Source organism: Ctenopharyngodon idella, chromosome 9, assembly GCF_019924925.1.
Source record: "Ctenopharyngodon idella isolate HZGC_01 chromosome 9, HZGC01, whole genome shotgun sequence".
Taxonomy (NCBI): domain Eukaryota; kingdom Metazoa; phylum Chordata; class Actinopteri; order Cypriniformes; family Xenocyprididae; genus Ctenopharyngodon; species Ctenopharyngodon idella.
In genome coordinates this window covers 30,007,439-30,024,497 of record NC_067228.1, presented here as the reverse complement: position 1 = coordinate 30,024,497, position 17,059 = coordinate 30,007,439, and the positions used below count along the sequence as shown (strand labels likewise).

General features: G+C 37.4%; 1 protein-coding gene across 1 annotated transcript in view; it reads right to left on the bottom strand.

The window, feature by feature from the left end:
• Positions 1–2,888: 2,888 nt before the first annotated feature.
• The window catches only part of LOC127518803 (activin receptor type-1C), a 91,885-nt gene continuing 77,714 nt past the window's right edge, over positions 2,889–17,059 (bottom strand). Inside the window, exon 9 of the mRNA XM_051905974.1 lies at positions 2,889–11,592. Within this exon, the coding sequence (XP_051761934.1) occupies positions 11,467–11,592 (126 nt within the window). The 3' untranslated portion in view covers positions 2,889–11,466. The remainder of the gene's footprint in view (positions 11,593–17,059) is intronic.

Sequence of the window (17,059 nt, the reverse complement as noted above, 5' to 3'; positions counted from 1 at the left end):
TGCTGAGATGCATTAACACTGTGTCTGCATCTCTGACCGCTTGCTCCTTCGACGAGGAGCATATCAGATAATCGTCTATGTAAGACAATATTCTTATTCCGTTGTTTCTCTGCTTCCACACATTTGCAAAAAGTTCTTGGCGCTAAAGCTAGCCCGAAAGGCATAGTTTGAAACTCGTAAGCAGTGCCTCGGTATGCAAACCTGAGATATTTTCTGTGAGACGGGTAAACGTCTATGTGAAAATATGCAGATCGACAGATCGATCGTCACAAACAAATCGTTCTGGCAGATGGATCGACAAAGCGTTTTGTGTGTCAACATTTTGAATGAATGCTTTCGTAGGTGCTTGTTTAACATGTGGAGGTCTAATATTGGAGAGACGTGCTCCCTTTCTTTGGAATCACAAAGTAACAGGAATAAAAGCCTTGACAGCTCACCTCCTTTAGCACCACTCTGATTGCTTGTTTGTTTAAAAGAATGTCGATCTCGGCCGTCAGGACACAAGCCGACTCTCCCTCAGCCACTGAGGCTATTATACCATTGAATCTGGGTGGCTTCATGGCAAATTGAAGTCTGTATCCCCGTAAAATTGTGTTTAAAACCCACGGGTGAGCTGCGCATGCACACCAATTGAGTATGCGGGCTGAGAGAGGCCCCCTGTATACTTCGTCCTCGCAGGCACGCATTGATGACGTCATTACCATCTCTGCGCTGACCCCCCTTTGGAGAAGCGGGAGCTCCCTCCAGCGATGAAACTGGGGAGGCGCATTTTATCTCTTTGGATTTTTGGCAACCTAACGCCCTCGGCAGTCTGCCTGGCTGCGATAGTGAAAAATTTATTGTGTGTTCTATACTTGGAGAGCATATCGCCCTTAGTTCGTGGCTTGGATGTGATAGTGCATTCTTTAGCATGTATACCCCTGAAACAGTGGGTGTTTGAAAACACCGTGTGAGTGCTTGGTGACACTGATGAATATTTTCCTCGTGTTTCAGAACTTGAGAACATACAGAAAGAGCCCTTACTGAACTTGGTAACCCTCCTTCTCTTTGCAGGCGGAGAGAAGTGAAGGTCGCACGCTTCTTCTTCTTACGTTCCTCGGGGTGGGGTGGGGTGTGTGGTTCCTAGCTGCCGCGGCCGCAAATGAATGCTTCCCCCATGGTCCGGAGCCATCCAACCTTTGACGTTGGCCAGTTTGCTGCCCGCTGAGAGCAGGTCTCATGTTCCTAGCCCCCATCTATCTCCCTCTCACTGCAGTGGCTGCTGCAAAGCCCTGTCGCGCTGGCTGAGACGATGGACGCGGTGTTTGATTGCGTGGTAAACAGAGGATAAACGCTTCATCCTCTTGTTTCCTGAGGGTGCTGGTTTCTCTCATTTTTTCGAGAGCTGGTCCGAACAGGTCTTTGGTTGGGTTGCACGATGCGTCCATCACCTCTGCTTTCTGAGCGTCGCCCAATCCTGACAGGTTTAGCCATAACGCTCTCTCACCTGACATGGCCAGACCCATCACGCGGCCACAGCCCTGAACCGGGGAGAGCGGGAAGAGCAGAGAATTAAATCATTCACCACACATATTTCGTCCCAGAGTGCTGGGTTCGGCACTCCTGTGTCAAGCTGTCGCCCCATCTCCTCCAAAATTTCTGCTTGATACGCTGACAGTAAAGTGAACTGCGTTCAGTGAGCACACAGATTGTGCCGCGTATTTATACATCCTCTGATAGACGGACGTGGTTAGACGTTCCATCTTGCTCGGCAACGAAATTTGAGATGAGGCAGAAATAGAGTACCGATTCGGGTAAAGATAATAGGCCACTGAAGACTCTACTGCTGGGGGTCCGGCCAACCCCAGCTCTCCCATCCCCTGAATCTCCAGCTTAGAATATCCCTTGGCCGAGAGCTTGCTCTTAAAGGGGCTGCACCAATGGCGAGACATTTCCTTCATGCAAGCAGTCACAGCGGGCAGGAGTTGTCTCGCTGTAGGTTGAGCAGGCGGCAGCCTTTTTCCGTCATAAAGGTCTCTCTCTGCTCCTTCTGCATTTTGTGCTGCGGGCCAAGCTAGGCCCAGTTTAGCCGTGGCTCATTTACATACCTCGTGCAGGTTACTGTCTGCCTGTGAGGCTGAGTCAGTTGTGCTGGGGGGTCTAGACTGTGGGATAGGGAATGGAGAATTGTCTTCCTCTTCCTCATCATCCATGTCTAAGTCGAGGAGGTCAGAATTAGCATCGCCATCTCTGTCCTCGTCACACGGTCCTTCCTCCTCCTGCGCGAGAAGGCCCTCGAACAGAGGAGGCATATCCGGGGATTCAGCTTCCATCATGTCTGCCCAGCTTGTGGTAGCTCGCGGTAGCTTGCGTATGATGCTCAGTAGCTGTAGATTTCGCGGCAGCTCTGGACAGACGTGGGTCTTGTTGGTTAGCCACCACCACTCTCAGCCTTCTCTCTTAGATTTTCACCGGCATTGACGCACAGTTGACGCGTGTTTGTGGGCCCACAAGCAACATTTGAGCGTGTTTTGGGCCCATACACATGATGCACGTGAGGGTCCCTGCCTGATATGGTTGTTCCACATGACGATGCACACAGGCAGGATGCAGCCTCCCTGTTCTTCGACTCATTCCCTTTGGCGGGGGTAATGACCATTGACATGATGGCTGAAGAGTGAAAAAGTAATCGCCGGGTAGCTAGCCCTTCCAACGGCTTGCCTTGGCTTGATGCCACTGAAGATCGTGATTTAATACGAGGTAGTCTGAACAGAATAGCTCGCCTTGACGTGGACACTTTTCAGAATTTTGCGATGTCACTCAACACAATCCAATCCATATATATATATATATTTCAACACTAAAAATTATAATAATAAATAAATAAATCACAAACTAAGACAAAGATGAATCATGAAAAATAGTTTATTGTTCTATGGTTTACATTTCAGAAAATGAAATACTCTAATACAGACAAAACAATACAACTCACAAAAATACATGTCAGTAGACATATTATGTAATCAATTCTCCCCTTTTCAATATACACATCTCTGCTGTCTCAAAACATCAGACACCTTTACAGGTGGCATAGGCTCCTGTTTGTAAAGTTTGAAATGTTGACATCTGTTAGGATCTCAGATTGAATACCCACCTGTTGAACTTCAACATTTCTCAACAGCATCAGGCCAGTAATGGTGCAGTTTTCCCTAAATTTTAAGGATTTGGCTGCCCCAGACATCTTGTCTAATCCATATTTAAGCATTTTATGCTTCTGCAAATGATTGAAGCAAGATAAAACAGGACCTGTCTTCAACAGGCAAAATTAATTAAACCCTTTCTCTTTGGTAGAGATTAAATAAACATAATTGAATATGGATATTTATGCCAAGCAGTCAGCAACTGTCTAATGATATAATTATATAAAGTTTAGATTAAAATATAAAATGCATCTTATGCATTATACTTCATTGAGTATGGAAAAACCCTATAGGAATAAGCGTTGTCAGGCAATTTTAACACAAATCAGACATTAGAAGTGATATAATTTACAGACAAGTTCCAGATTACAGCTGTACAAAAAATAGAACTCTATAGCAAAAAATCCTCACAAGGCATATTTATCAAACAGACACACACACACACACACACACACAGAGAGAGAGAGAGAGAGAGAGAGAGAGAGAGAGAGAGAGAGACTCAGAGTCACAGCTAATATACCATAGGTCACAGAGAAATCCCTGCTAAACAGCCTCACATCACCACAAAGACACTGAGTGTTTAACCACACAGACTTAAAGCACAAAATATAACAGACAAGTAAGTTATGCAGTTATACATTTTAAGAAATGACAATGCTCCACTATACTTTTTATTTACACATTTTATGTTTGGTTTCAGATGTGCTGGGCTCTTCCGTTTCTGTATTTTCAAGTCTGTTGAGTGCTGATTACTATTCTTCAGCAGCCTTTACATAGTGCAACAGAGTGCAATTTCTACTTGAATACTAACATTACAAAATATAATGTTAATAAAACTTCCTTCACAGTCATATATTTCACAATGGCATTTGGAAGTCCTCTAGATCAGAGGTCCCCAACCCTGAGGTTGCGACCCATTAACAGGCTGTGGAACAATCTGGGAAAGTTAAAAAAAAAAAAAAATAATAATATATATATATATATATATATATATATATATATATAGGCTGGGCTGGAAATGACAGAGATTCACTGGGGGTGACTCTAGTTGGGAAATTTTATTATTATTTCGATTCTTTTTTCTTTTTCTTTCTTTTTTAATTTTTTATTGACCTTTCAGATGTATGTAAATAGAAAATATTATATAATCTATAATAGCATTTCATGTTTTCTGCAAACAATTTTCTTGAGTATCAAGACACTCATAAAAATCAAAATAATTTGGATAGTAATGTATCAAAATGGAAAAAGGCTAATAATATTTTCAGCCTAGACATCATTATTAGACAGATTTACATTAATTTACATTAAATCTGATTAAACCTGGATAATTTCAGATAAGTTTTATCCATATCAAAATCTGTTTCCACATCTATTAAAGTAACGGTTATTGTTCAGAGTTTCGGCCAAAATCTTCTAAGGAACCAGTCACGAAAGTTGATTGCGCAACCAACCGTAGAATAGCCTAATTTGCTGCATTTTTTATTGTAGTCCAATATTTTGTTATTGTATTTTTTTTTTTATTGCTATGGATATGTTTCTCAAGGATAGACATTTTGACAATTTTGTGTGAATTTGTCTATTCAAGCGCAAGAAGACATGAAAGAGAACTCGATTTAATAGGCTATTCGATGTTTGCACACAGAAAAGTTCTTGCAAACGTCATGTGATTACTGTACTGCCTTCCTGTAGTAATGTAGGGAACCACTTGTTATACATAAAATACGTAACAGTTCATGTTTTTACTTGTACATAAGACTTATTTTTAATCCAAATGATGCATGTGTGCTAAATGAATGATCAGAAATCAAGAGCATGCAACAAAAGTTCTCTCTCGCTCTCTCTGTCTTTACCGTAAGTTAACGTTAGTAATATGCTCCTCGTTTTACTGTCTTTGCTATTGCCATATCTGACCGAACTACAAACTTTCCAGCGATGTCTGTATAAAAAAAAAAAAAAAAAAAAGATGCAACAGACAAGCTTGGGCGTCTGTGCCGCTACACATTCAATCCACTCTGCGTGTTTTGCTTATCAGCTCGCACACAGCAGCTATAGCGTGAATATTTAATTTGTTTAATATTTTATTAATTAGATACATTTACTTCATAGACGTCCTTCTCTAATATCTCCATTGTGCTCTATGTTTACTCTGTTGACACAAGCATATACTGTACACACTGCTTGTATCGGCTGTTGGTATCAGAGCAATTTAATGAGTATAAGTACAAGAGCGCAGTATCAGGCCCAACCAATACTAATATATATATATATATATATATAATATTAGTTATACAACAGTTCTTTCTACCAGTATCGTCACGGGAACCGTTTCACCGTTTGAATCACTCCGCTTTCAGCATTCTCACAGCGTGTGTCATGGCGGATGAGCAAACCCACCATATTTTTATAGATACTACTGTTATTTTGTAACGGAATGTAGTTTTAAGAGTTTTTTAGGCGAGAATGTGGTTGTTTAGACCTGAAATATGTGACTCATATTTAATATTTTACAATTTTTTTACACTTTTTTGGAAATGTGAGCTCCAGGCCGTCAGCGGCCATTGAGTGCTTATGTACCCGCCGAAAACAGCTTCATCTTGGCCAGTGCTTTGGGGATTTGCCACTGTCTCTTAATTCATTTTGGGTACATAAAACGGGCAATCTTTGGTCTTATTAATCTATTACTTGTTCCTGAGCAAATCAAATTGGGCTATGTTCAATTTAATAATTTAATATTAAGGCTATATTTAGCTTAGATCCTGTAGAGCACTGCTTTTGTACGTTTGACTGAATTGTACAATTTTGTTTATTTCCTGTTGTCATTTATTATGGCTATTGTTAATTTAAATATTGTTATTCAATAAATATTATTTTATATAAATAATATGTTGTATTTGGTATTGAGAAAGGGTACGTTAGTGCATAATATGGATTGAGTGAAAGTTACATTAATATGCCATCATTAATTTAGATGGCGGCAAACTTTATGAGTAAATGAGTCAGTCAGTGGCAAGAGACTTTTAAATTTAAAGGTACTTTTGTAAACAAAGGACGTTGTTTTAGCGCTGTTATGGAAAATTCTCTCTCTCTCTCTCTCTCAGTAATACTGTACAAAATACAATGAGTTTCAATGGAGGGAGTCAACATTCCTTCGTTACTAGTTCTAAAGTGACGTTTTTAACCGGGTATTGCTGGGTGGTGCGTCATGTTAAAAAAATATGCCCGATGCAGTTACATTGAATGGGTTTATAGCTAATAAGCGAGACGCTCGCTTTCTCTCTGGAAAGTGTTAGTTTACTCAGTGCTTACTCATGACACATGAACTACAGGTGAAAGATGCGAAAGGTGCGTTTGCAAAATATGCTGTATTTTTGTAAGTCCGCTAGGTGGCGCTAGTGTCACAGAAACGACATACTTCACCTTTAAACGTATCAGTTTAGGACACAAATCTAAATCAAACACGACAAATAATAAACACCATGGCATCGATTTAAATGTACAGTGCCCTCCACAATTATTGGCACCCTTAGTAAATATGAGCAAAGGCGGCTATGAAAATAAATCTGCATTGTTTATCCTTTTGATCTTTCTTTCAAAAAATTCACAAAATTCTAACCTATCATAGAAGTAAAACAATTGAAAATGAGGGGGAAAGCTCATCATGAAATAAATGTTTATCTCTAGATCACATTGGCCACAATTATTGGCACCCAATTATTGCAACGTCCTTTTCCCAAGATAACAGCTCTAAGTCTTCTTCTAAATGCCTGATGAGTTTGGAGAACACCTGACAAGATATCAGAGACCATTCCTTCATACAGAATCTCTCCAGATCCTTCAGATTCCCAGCTCCATATTGGTGCTTCTCTTCAGTTCACTCCACTCATTTTCTTTAGGGATCAGGTCAGGGGATTGGGATGGCCATGGCAGAAGCTTCATTTTGTGCTCAGTGACACATTTTTCTGTTAGTTTTGATGTTTGTTTTGGATCATTGTCCCGATGGAAGATCCAATCAGGGCCCATTATAAGATTTCTAGCAGAAGCAGTCAGGTTTTGATTTTTATCTGTTAGTATTTGATAGAATCCATGATGCCATGTATTTGAACAAGATGTCCAGGACCTCCAGCAGAAAAATAGGCCCACAACATTAAAGATCCAGCAGTATATTTAACCGTGGGCATGGGGTACTTTTTATCCATGTGTGCACCAAACCCATCCAAAAAGCTCTTTTTTTCATTTCATCTGACCATAGAACCAGGTCTCTGCAATTCTCCAGCTGTGATCCTTTGGAGTCTTTGGCCACTCAAACTTTCCTCCTCACCGTGCATTAGGGCGATTTAGACACACGTCCTCTTCCAGGCAGATTTGTAACATTTTTAGTTGATTGGAACTTCTTAATTATTGCCCTGATGGTGGAAATGGGGATTTTCAATGCGTTAGCTTTTTTCTTATAGCCATTTTCTATTTTGTGAAGCTCAACAATCTTTTGCTGCACATCAGAACTATATTCTTTGGTTTTTCTCATTGAATGATTAAGGGAATTTGGCCTTTGTGTTTACACATATTTGTACTCCTGTGGAACAGGAAGTCATGGCTGGACAATTTCATGCTCTTAGTCACCCTGGTGTGCTAAAAAATGTAAATATGAATGGGAATATACTTCAGAGATATTTTACTCATAAGAATTTCTAGAGGTGCCAATAATTGTGGCCAACATGTATTGGAGAAAAACATTTATTTCATAATGTGAGTTTCCCCCCAATTTCAATTGTTTTACTTCGATGAAAGGTTAGAACTTTGTGAATTTTTTTGAATGAAAGAGCAAAAGGATAAACAATGCAGATTTATTTTCACAGCCACCTTTGCTCATATTTACTAAGGGTGCCAATATTTGTGGAGGGCACTGTATATCAGAAGTACTTTTTAAATTAATAATTAAAAATAAGTATAATATTAGCAGCCTATTATAAATAAAAAAGTAAAATGTAATTATAATAAATATAAGTAGCCTAGGCTATAATAAATAAAGATATCAGTATTCTTTAAAAAAAAAAAAAAAAAAAAGTTGAAATTATGCAAACTGATGACTTTAACAAATACACAGACTATCGATTAACATCCTGTGATAGTTACAGTAGGACTGTTTTAAACAATTTATAGCAAGTTTTCATAAAAAATAAATTTCCCTATGGAAAAAAATGAAATACTATGAAAATAGTTTTAGTCATGATTTTTTCCCCATTTGATTTAGTCTAGTTAGTTTTGTATCAAATACAATGTGATTTTCAGTGATCGAGACCTGGCAGCAGCAGTTAATTTTTCCTCTTGGGCGAGCGATCCACTCACAGCTTATTCTGCAATCCCCCATAGGCCAGCAAACCAACAAGAACATAATGAACACAGTGATGATGTTCCATAACAAAAGAGCAAAAGAACAAAAGCGCAAAAGCGGCTGAAGATCAGCTTACCCGGAAGTCTCTGTAATTGGCAGATTTAAAGAAAATTATCGTTCTTTGACAAATAAATAAATTATGGACATTTACATACGCATTACCAACATTTTATTTATTTTATGTAGGCTTTATGGTACACCTCAAACAAGGGATTTAATAGTAATTTATAGTTATATTAATTGCCGAGTTGACGAAAAGCTTGGGTATGCAGAGCATTCGCAGATTATATGGACCTCACACCACTGCATTTTAGAATTAGTAACAAAGACTTGGTCAAACTGTCAACTTGAGACTTGAATCTGTGGCGAAAGGAAGTAGTTCTGCACGAAAGAGGATTTTAAAGACACTCTACTGTTATTTCTTATTTATTTACACACTCGTGCCGTCAAACTGTTGTATAAACACAATATCACATGAGTAACCGTGCGATATGGCTGTATATCAACACGCTGGGATTACCTACGCCCTTGTGCCTACAGCCAAATCACGGCTGTGCTGATATACAGCCATATCGCATGACTGCTCATATATACTATATTGCATTGTACCCTTTAATTGCCACTATCCAAATTTACATAGTGGGCGCAATTTAGAAAACATCAGTTTCACCCTTGCAACAGGCTCGGACAATGTTTCTTTAATGCAGGAGGTAGGAAAAGTCTAAGCAATGATGATGATACAGCTACTGATGAGAATACTGGAAAAGGGAAAGCTGCATTTAACTGAAAATGCAATGAATTGTATCTAAAATATGGTTTTCCATCATTTATGATATAACACTTCCCTGCCATTGACAAGTTTTTCCGGCAATCCATGTTTATACTGTTATACGGTAGGGTTTTTTGTTTTTTTTTAAAGCAGAGGCTCTGTTCTTTCTTTTGATACATTGGCCTGGTTTTACAGACAAGGCTTAGATTAAGCCAGGAGTAGGCCTTTGTTAATTTAGGACATTTAAGTAGCTTTTATAAACGTCCCTTAGAAGAAAAAAAACATTACTGGTGTGCATTTCAAGACAAAACAATGGCACTGACATATTTTAAGATAGAATGTCAGTGCAAGTTGCTTTCAGTTAAAACAGCACAAACATGCATTTTAGTCTGGACTAGGCTTAAGCCTTTTCAGTGAAATCGGGCCATTCTGGGGGCCATGATATTTTTTGAATATAATAAAAAATGCTGGTGCTGACTGGCAACTTTAGTAAACGCTTGTGGGAAAAGAGTTGATTACTCAAACAGGGCAACTGCTGAAAGCCACAACTTCAGCTACCACTTTCCCACTGAGAACTGATGACATTGATGACAAGAGCAATTTTTAGACAGGCTAAACATGACACAGACGCCTGTAAGTGTGACTGAATGTGTGAATGTGTTCGTGCCTGTGTGTGAGCGTAGTGTCCCCAGCCTGTGGCCCAAGACACTAGGATATACTCCAGCATCTGTGACCCTGCAGAGGATAAAGCGGATTGGAGAATTGATGGATGGAATGGAAGGATAGATAAATTAGTAGATTAATCGTTGTTCTGATCACACCTCAAACCCCCCAATGCTTGGGCGTTTCCCCAAAAATATTTTCAAAACAAAACTGGTTGAAGACCCCTGCTCTAGGTGAAATATCTGTTCAAGAGGCTTTGGATTATGATTTTTTTTTTCTTTCCGAAACTGGTCCATGATACATAAAAGGTTGGAGACCTCTGCTCTATATGAAGCGTCTTGTGAAATTGCTTTGGATGATCAGTTACTTTTTTTTTTTTTTCTTTTTTTTTTTTAACCTCTTCAGAGATCAGGGTTTTTTTCAGACATATGCACATGAGCAAAAATGCAACCAATTTCCTTTACATTCTGAAATGACAAGGCTTACAGGAAATCATCCTATAGGTACACAGTACAATCAAAAGTGATGTGAGCGGTTTAAAACAGTAGAAAAAATAGTGCCAGGAAATCACAACCTGCACAAAGCTGGGCTAAAAAAAAAAAAAACAGTTTCCTGTTGCAGACCACATTATGCTGTCTGACGTCAACACATGGTCTTAAAAAAATTATGTTTTTTTTTTTTTTATTTGGTCCTCTGTATATAAACTCAGCAAAAAAAATAAAATAAAATAAAAAAATACTATATTTTATATAGTATTAAAAAAATACTATACTGGATACTATATTTTAAAGATAATTTTGTACAATCCAAGTAAGCTTTTTTGGAAATTATTTTTTATGCTTGCTTAATGAACCATAAATAATTATAGCACATGCACCTGTGGAACAGTCCTCAAGACACTAATGGCTCTTTTCCACTGTGTGGTGCGAACAGTTTACAGCCCCCTCCTCCCCCTTTGCTCAGGGAACATATGTTCACTCATTATTCTATTTCTGTTCGTCAGATATCTGTGCAACTTAAGTTTATGTCTCAGGTATTGAATGTTTTTATGTTCATACAAATATTTATGTTCATATTTACACGTTAAGAAATTTGCTGTAAATAAAAGAAGTTGAAAGTAAGAGGACTTTTCTTTTTTTGCTGAGTTTATGAAAACAGATATACAGACATTTGAAGTGTGACTGTAAATTACACCAAGCAAAACGTTTATGGCACGAAGCATAACGTGCAACTCAAAGCATTTGGCACTTGTAGGATCAGTTGAGGTAGCAGTATATCAGTACTCTATCACCATCTATTGACTACAAAACAGAATACACTTTCCTTCATTTTTTTCAAAGCTCAGGTGTCACAAGACAGTCTTTCCCTCTTAAATTCCTGCAATCTTTGGCATCTCAACTGAGCATTTGAAATGTCCCAATAACACTGACAGACAGAGATAAGTGGGGAACCAGGCTGCTGGGTTATTCTTTAACATCCTTGACCACAGTCACCTGAGATAAGGTTTTCTTGACACGTAGTGCTGTAAGCCGAGCAGCTGGATTGGCATGCCAGCACTCCCGCATGATCTTACCCATAACCCTCAGTGCCTGGAACAAACACAAACATACATGGGTGATTCTTCACTTCTGACTACTTGAAATCTTGAAGATGAAACTTTAAAATGTTTAATCTATGTAAAAAAAAACATTTATCTCATGTCCTCGTTCTATATTCAGAGAACCAGGGTTACGTACGTAACCAAGACATTTCTTTCTTGTGTTTTATCCACTTTCACTTTCTGTGTGTATGTATGTGTGAATGTGTGTGTGTTTGTTTAGATTAATTATAGTGTGTTCCATAGATTAGTCAAATAAACTTTTTGTGTGCATTCACCCAAGATTGTTGCTGTTCCCTGATTACAAATAAAGTCCCTTTAACAATTCGATCTTGCTACATGCTCTAAAACTGTATACAGTAAGAAAAGTTTTTCTGTGACCAGGAAACTTAAGGCCCCATATACTTCAAGAGAAACTGAAGAACACACTGGTGTGATGTAATTCCAACTATCAGTAAGCTGACTGACTTAATGTCTGTGCTTAAAGCAAGTACAGCACAATGTTGGCGAAAGGCATGCGTTGCATGGACCTCATTAAACATTATAAAAATTACAATTCACAGAAACGGTGAGAAACAAATTACCCACAACATTAAATAAGAAGGATAGCTCTATATAATTCATACATGACGAATTACTGAAAATGTTAATAAATACAAAACAACAGTATAAGAAAACATTATAAACATACAAAGTAACACTGCACGCTAATTTGCATAATATATTCATACCGCTCCAGTGCCATGATTATCACAGTATTCATGCACCGATTCCACCATCATTTTCTCCAAAATGCTCACATTCGATAGAAATGGGAAAGAAAAAAAAAAAAAGAAAAAAATCCTATTTTAATGCTTACTCTTTATTAATGCTTAAGCATTTTGTGTGACAGAAAAGGTTGTTCTGTCAAAAATTAAAAAAAAAAAAAAAAAAAATCCCAATATTCTCATCTCTATGGTAATAGCAATTTCACTGATTTGGATATTGCCTCTCAGCATAGTATCTCTCATATCATCAAAAAGTCTCCTTACACATCAAAATGTGATGTTATTTTTAATTAATTGAAATGAAAGAACGATAAAGAGATTAAAGGGAAGTTGTGGTATAAATGGCATCCAAACAGTATCTTTCGAGAGCCGAAAAAAGGAAGAAGAAAAAGCAGAGGAAGAAAGGCAAGCTCAAAGTAAATGCATGCTCTGACTGCAGGGCTGCCAACTGTCACACATTCAGTGTAAGACTCACTGTCACTGTCACTGTTGAATGCGTGGGTGAACCAACTCCAGAGTAAGCCTAAGGAGATGCGCTTTCCTTTTAAAAACACATTTAAATAGATTTCCTTGAAATAGTTTCAGGTTACGTGTCACTGCACAACCTATACATCCCAGCATAAACTCTTCTGATAAATTATTTGTTATTAAAGCGTTTACGTTCACAAATCACTGTTAATTTTAACAGAAAATCAAGAATACTCTATACGGGATTTGGCATGGCAGAAAGCATGCAAAGAGCGCTCCCTTTATAAAAATCTGTCATTCATCTCAGTCAGGGGCACAACTGCACATATGCTGAGGGGTATGTAAGATCATTGTTGGTGCCCTGACCCCCCCAAAAAAAGAATTATAATAAAATAAAATTGTTATTGCTTTTGTTGCAATAAATAAGCCACCAAAACTTTCTACCAGTGAAATTTTCGATACCACAGCAAAACTACTAGCCTATGTAAAGTTCAAACATTATTAAAGAAAAGTAAGCAGTAATAAAATAAGAACAAATAAACTAATTACAAGCAACAGCACAAATAAATACAATAGAATAAAGATTAAACAAATGAAATAAACACGCCAGGTCTAACAGTATTCAGGTACAGAAATTGAATAATCAAATTATTCAACACTGCATAGTTTTCACCCTATAAGACAAAACCGATTGTTTGAATAACCGACAAGACTAGCATTTGAGAGAACTGTGTTCAAGCGCAAGAAGACACGAAAGAGAACTCAGTTCGGTGCTGAGATGCGACTCTCTGAGCGCACAGAAAACAGCAAATGGCTGAATTGAATTCTCTTGCGCATCTTCTAGCGCTTGAAAGTTTAAATTTACAAGACTTTGCCATGTCCAATGATAAATTTTAGTGAATAATTATTTCAAAAATATTATTCGAGCAGCCAGTAGCCTATACCCCAGGCTTCAGCCCATGAAAGTCCGTGCATGAATGTGCCCCTGGACATAGAGTAACGTGCTCATCTGCATTTACAGAGGATGAGGCAAAAAGCCCAATAACTATGTTGTGCTTGGTGGTGAGAGGCTCAGCTTACATTTTTAATGATTTCCACAGTTTCTCTCAAATGTAAATAAAGAGCCCATTCACAAATATACTGTGACTTATTTTTTGAGCTCCGGAGACTTTGGGAAATGAACTAATATTAGGCTAACATTAATCACTTTGCCCTCTCAGGCAACAATGTTAAATATTGAAAGACTTGCAGTGATAAAAAATATTAGGCTAAATTATAGGTTAAGCTTATCATTTTACCCTTTTCTGTTTGTTCTGCACCCCAGAACACTTCCCACCTCTATCCATTTTTGTCATGAGACAGACTTAAAGTAATGTCGGAGGGTGAAAAGTTGATATTGACATAATAAAATACAACGTTAAACTCAAATTTCTCAAATGCTAAACAAAGATTAAATAAGGTTAAATAAAAAAAAATTTTTAACAAATAATTTTTGATAACAAAATACATAATGAATATGTACATGGTGCATATATATTTATCAAAATGCTCCTTTCTAGGGTTATTTTTGTAGCTGACTATAGAGTTTATGGTCACTAAATGGCTTTTCTGAGGAAAATGTTATGTGACATTGTTTACAAGCTTGACATCTTTCTGCGTTTGAAACATTGATTGAGTGATTACATGAGACATGATATGGATTTCGGTAAGTTGTACTATATATTTCAACATACTTTCTAATGTTAATTCATGTTTATTTCATGCTGTAACTAGTAGTAAATTTGAAGAGATGATCAGTTCATATGCCCTTCTGTCACGCACATCAAATAGGGCCAAAACAGTATTTATTGTTTGAAAAAAACAAAAAGTAACAAAGCACAAAGCTTATTGCGATTTAATGGATTGTAAGCATGCTACAATGTTCTGTCAATTCATCAGCTTAGAACAGCAAAGATCAAAAGATTGATTCTTGGGATTTAAGAATCAATATCAGTTCATAAAAATGAGAATCAATAAAAAGGGGATCTATAATGCCCCTTTTACGAGATGTAATATAAGTCTCTGGTGTCCCCAGAGTGTGTCTGTGAAGTTTCAGCTCAAAATACCAGACAGATCATTTATTATAGCTTGCCAAATATGCCCCTAATTGGGTGTGAGCAAAAACATGCCATTATTGTTTGTGTCCCTTTAAATGCAAATGAGCTGCTGCTCCCCACCGCTTTCCAGAAGAGGGCAGAGCTTTAATATGGAGGACCAAATTACTCAAAATGAAATAATTAAATAATGAATTCAATAAAACAACAATTAAATGTACCAGTTTATTCTGAAATAATTCAATAATAATTAAATTAATTAATTAAATAATTAAATAAATCAATAAATAAATGTATTTTTTTATTTTGTAAAATTCCATGAAAACACATTTATTGTTTAATATATTTCACAATATCCTCTTTCACACAATATTATTGTTTAAATCAATTTTTTCATAATTAAATGTGCTTTTTCAAAAAGCCGTTTTTCTTAATAATATGCTGAATTTACGAATGATGACTATTTGATGAATCATGTATTTCCAAAGCACAATTTTCCCAAAGATTCTTTTCATAATAATAGAGGACATTTCACAAGTGTCAATCAACAGGAAGTGGGCGGTGCTTGGCGCTAATTGTCTAATCCTTTCAGATGAATTACTTAAGTCTGGCAAGGTGAACTGAAAGATTGGAAACGAATATGGCTGTAGGACTTGATTATAGACTGGGGACTTGATCAAGTTAAAAACGCACTGCTTTATTTTGCAGATGAAGTAGAAGGGAATGTTTTGTTTGGTGATGCTCTGTTACCTGGATTAGATGACATAAAGGATCTACTAGTGGCAATAAGCGCATCAGAGGATCTTAAAATTGTTGACTACATATGGAACACTTGCGACTGAACGCAGAGTTCTTGTAGATGAGTAGTTATGTGACAGGCCTAATTTGCGGTTGAGGCATGTGATGTCCCCACCACATTTTGCCAGGATCGATATTGTCCCTACCACTTTTTTTTTTTTTTTTTGAAACATCTCACTGTACGGATATACCTAATGTAAATGAAACATATCAAGTTGATATTAATTTGTGTTAAAAAAGAGGTTATCTGGCGCAGGAATGTTGTTTTTTAAATCATGCTGAGTGCTCGTTGCCGCTGTTATCAGTGGCGGAATGTTCTATTTTGGCTCATGCACAGGCTTTTTACACAGACGAGTGCGCGTCAATCTATCACTTAATGCCGTTGCGGAGGGTCTATTCTATGGTGGCCGAGAGAGCTCAACGCACTGCAACTGAGGAAAATGCATGCAAAACAGAAAAAACACCAGCAAATTAAGAAAACATCTTCATCAGTTGACAACACATGTGGACTTTTGCAGCTCGTTTTTGTATTTGGTTGTGTTATGGACTTTTGCAGCACGTTTTTGTATTTGGCTGTGTTGTGGACTTTTGCAGCGCGTTTTTGTATTTGGTTGTGTTGTGAACTTTTGCAGTGCATTTTTGTATTTGGCTGTGTTGTGAACTTTTGCAGCGCATTTTCGTATTTGGGTGTTGTGAACTTTTGCAGCACATGTGTTGTCAAACTGATGAAGATGTTTTCTTTATTTGCTGGTGTTTTTTCTATTTGCATGTGTTTTCTTCACTTGCAGCATGTTGAGCTCTCTCGGCCACCGTACTATTCTTTCCAGTGAAATCACAAAACAAAATGCAAACAAACGTGTCCCTGCTCTTGATATGCAATCACTAATGAACATTTTAATGAGGAGATTTTAATGAGGAGAAAAAAAACTATATGAGAGTGGAGCTTTCTGTGACTAATGTCACCAACCACATGAAGATCTATTTGTCGTGTCTGTCCGCTCTTCAACTTTCAACCAATCTGCGCCAAGCTCCGCCCACTGTCTGTTGATTGGCATTTGTGAAATTTCCTCTATTATTATGAAAAGAATCTTTGGGAAAATCGTGCTTTGAAAATACATGATTCGTCAAATAGGCGTCTTTCGTAAATGCAGCATATTATAATAAAAAAAAAGGCTTTTTGAAAAAGAAAAAAATAATTTAAACACAATAATAGTGTGTGAAAGAGGATATTGTGAAATATATTAAACAATAAATGTTGTGTTTTCATGGAATTTTACAAAATAAATAAATACATTTTATTAAAATTCAATTCATTTACTGCTTTAGGAGAGGA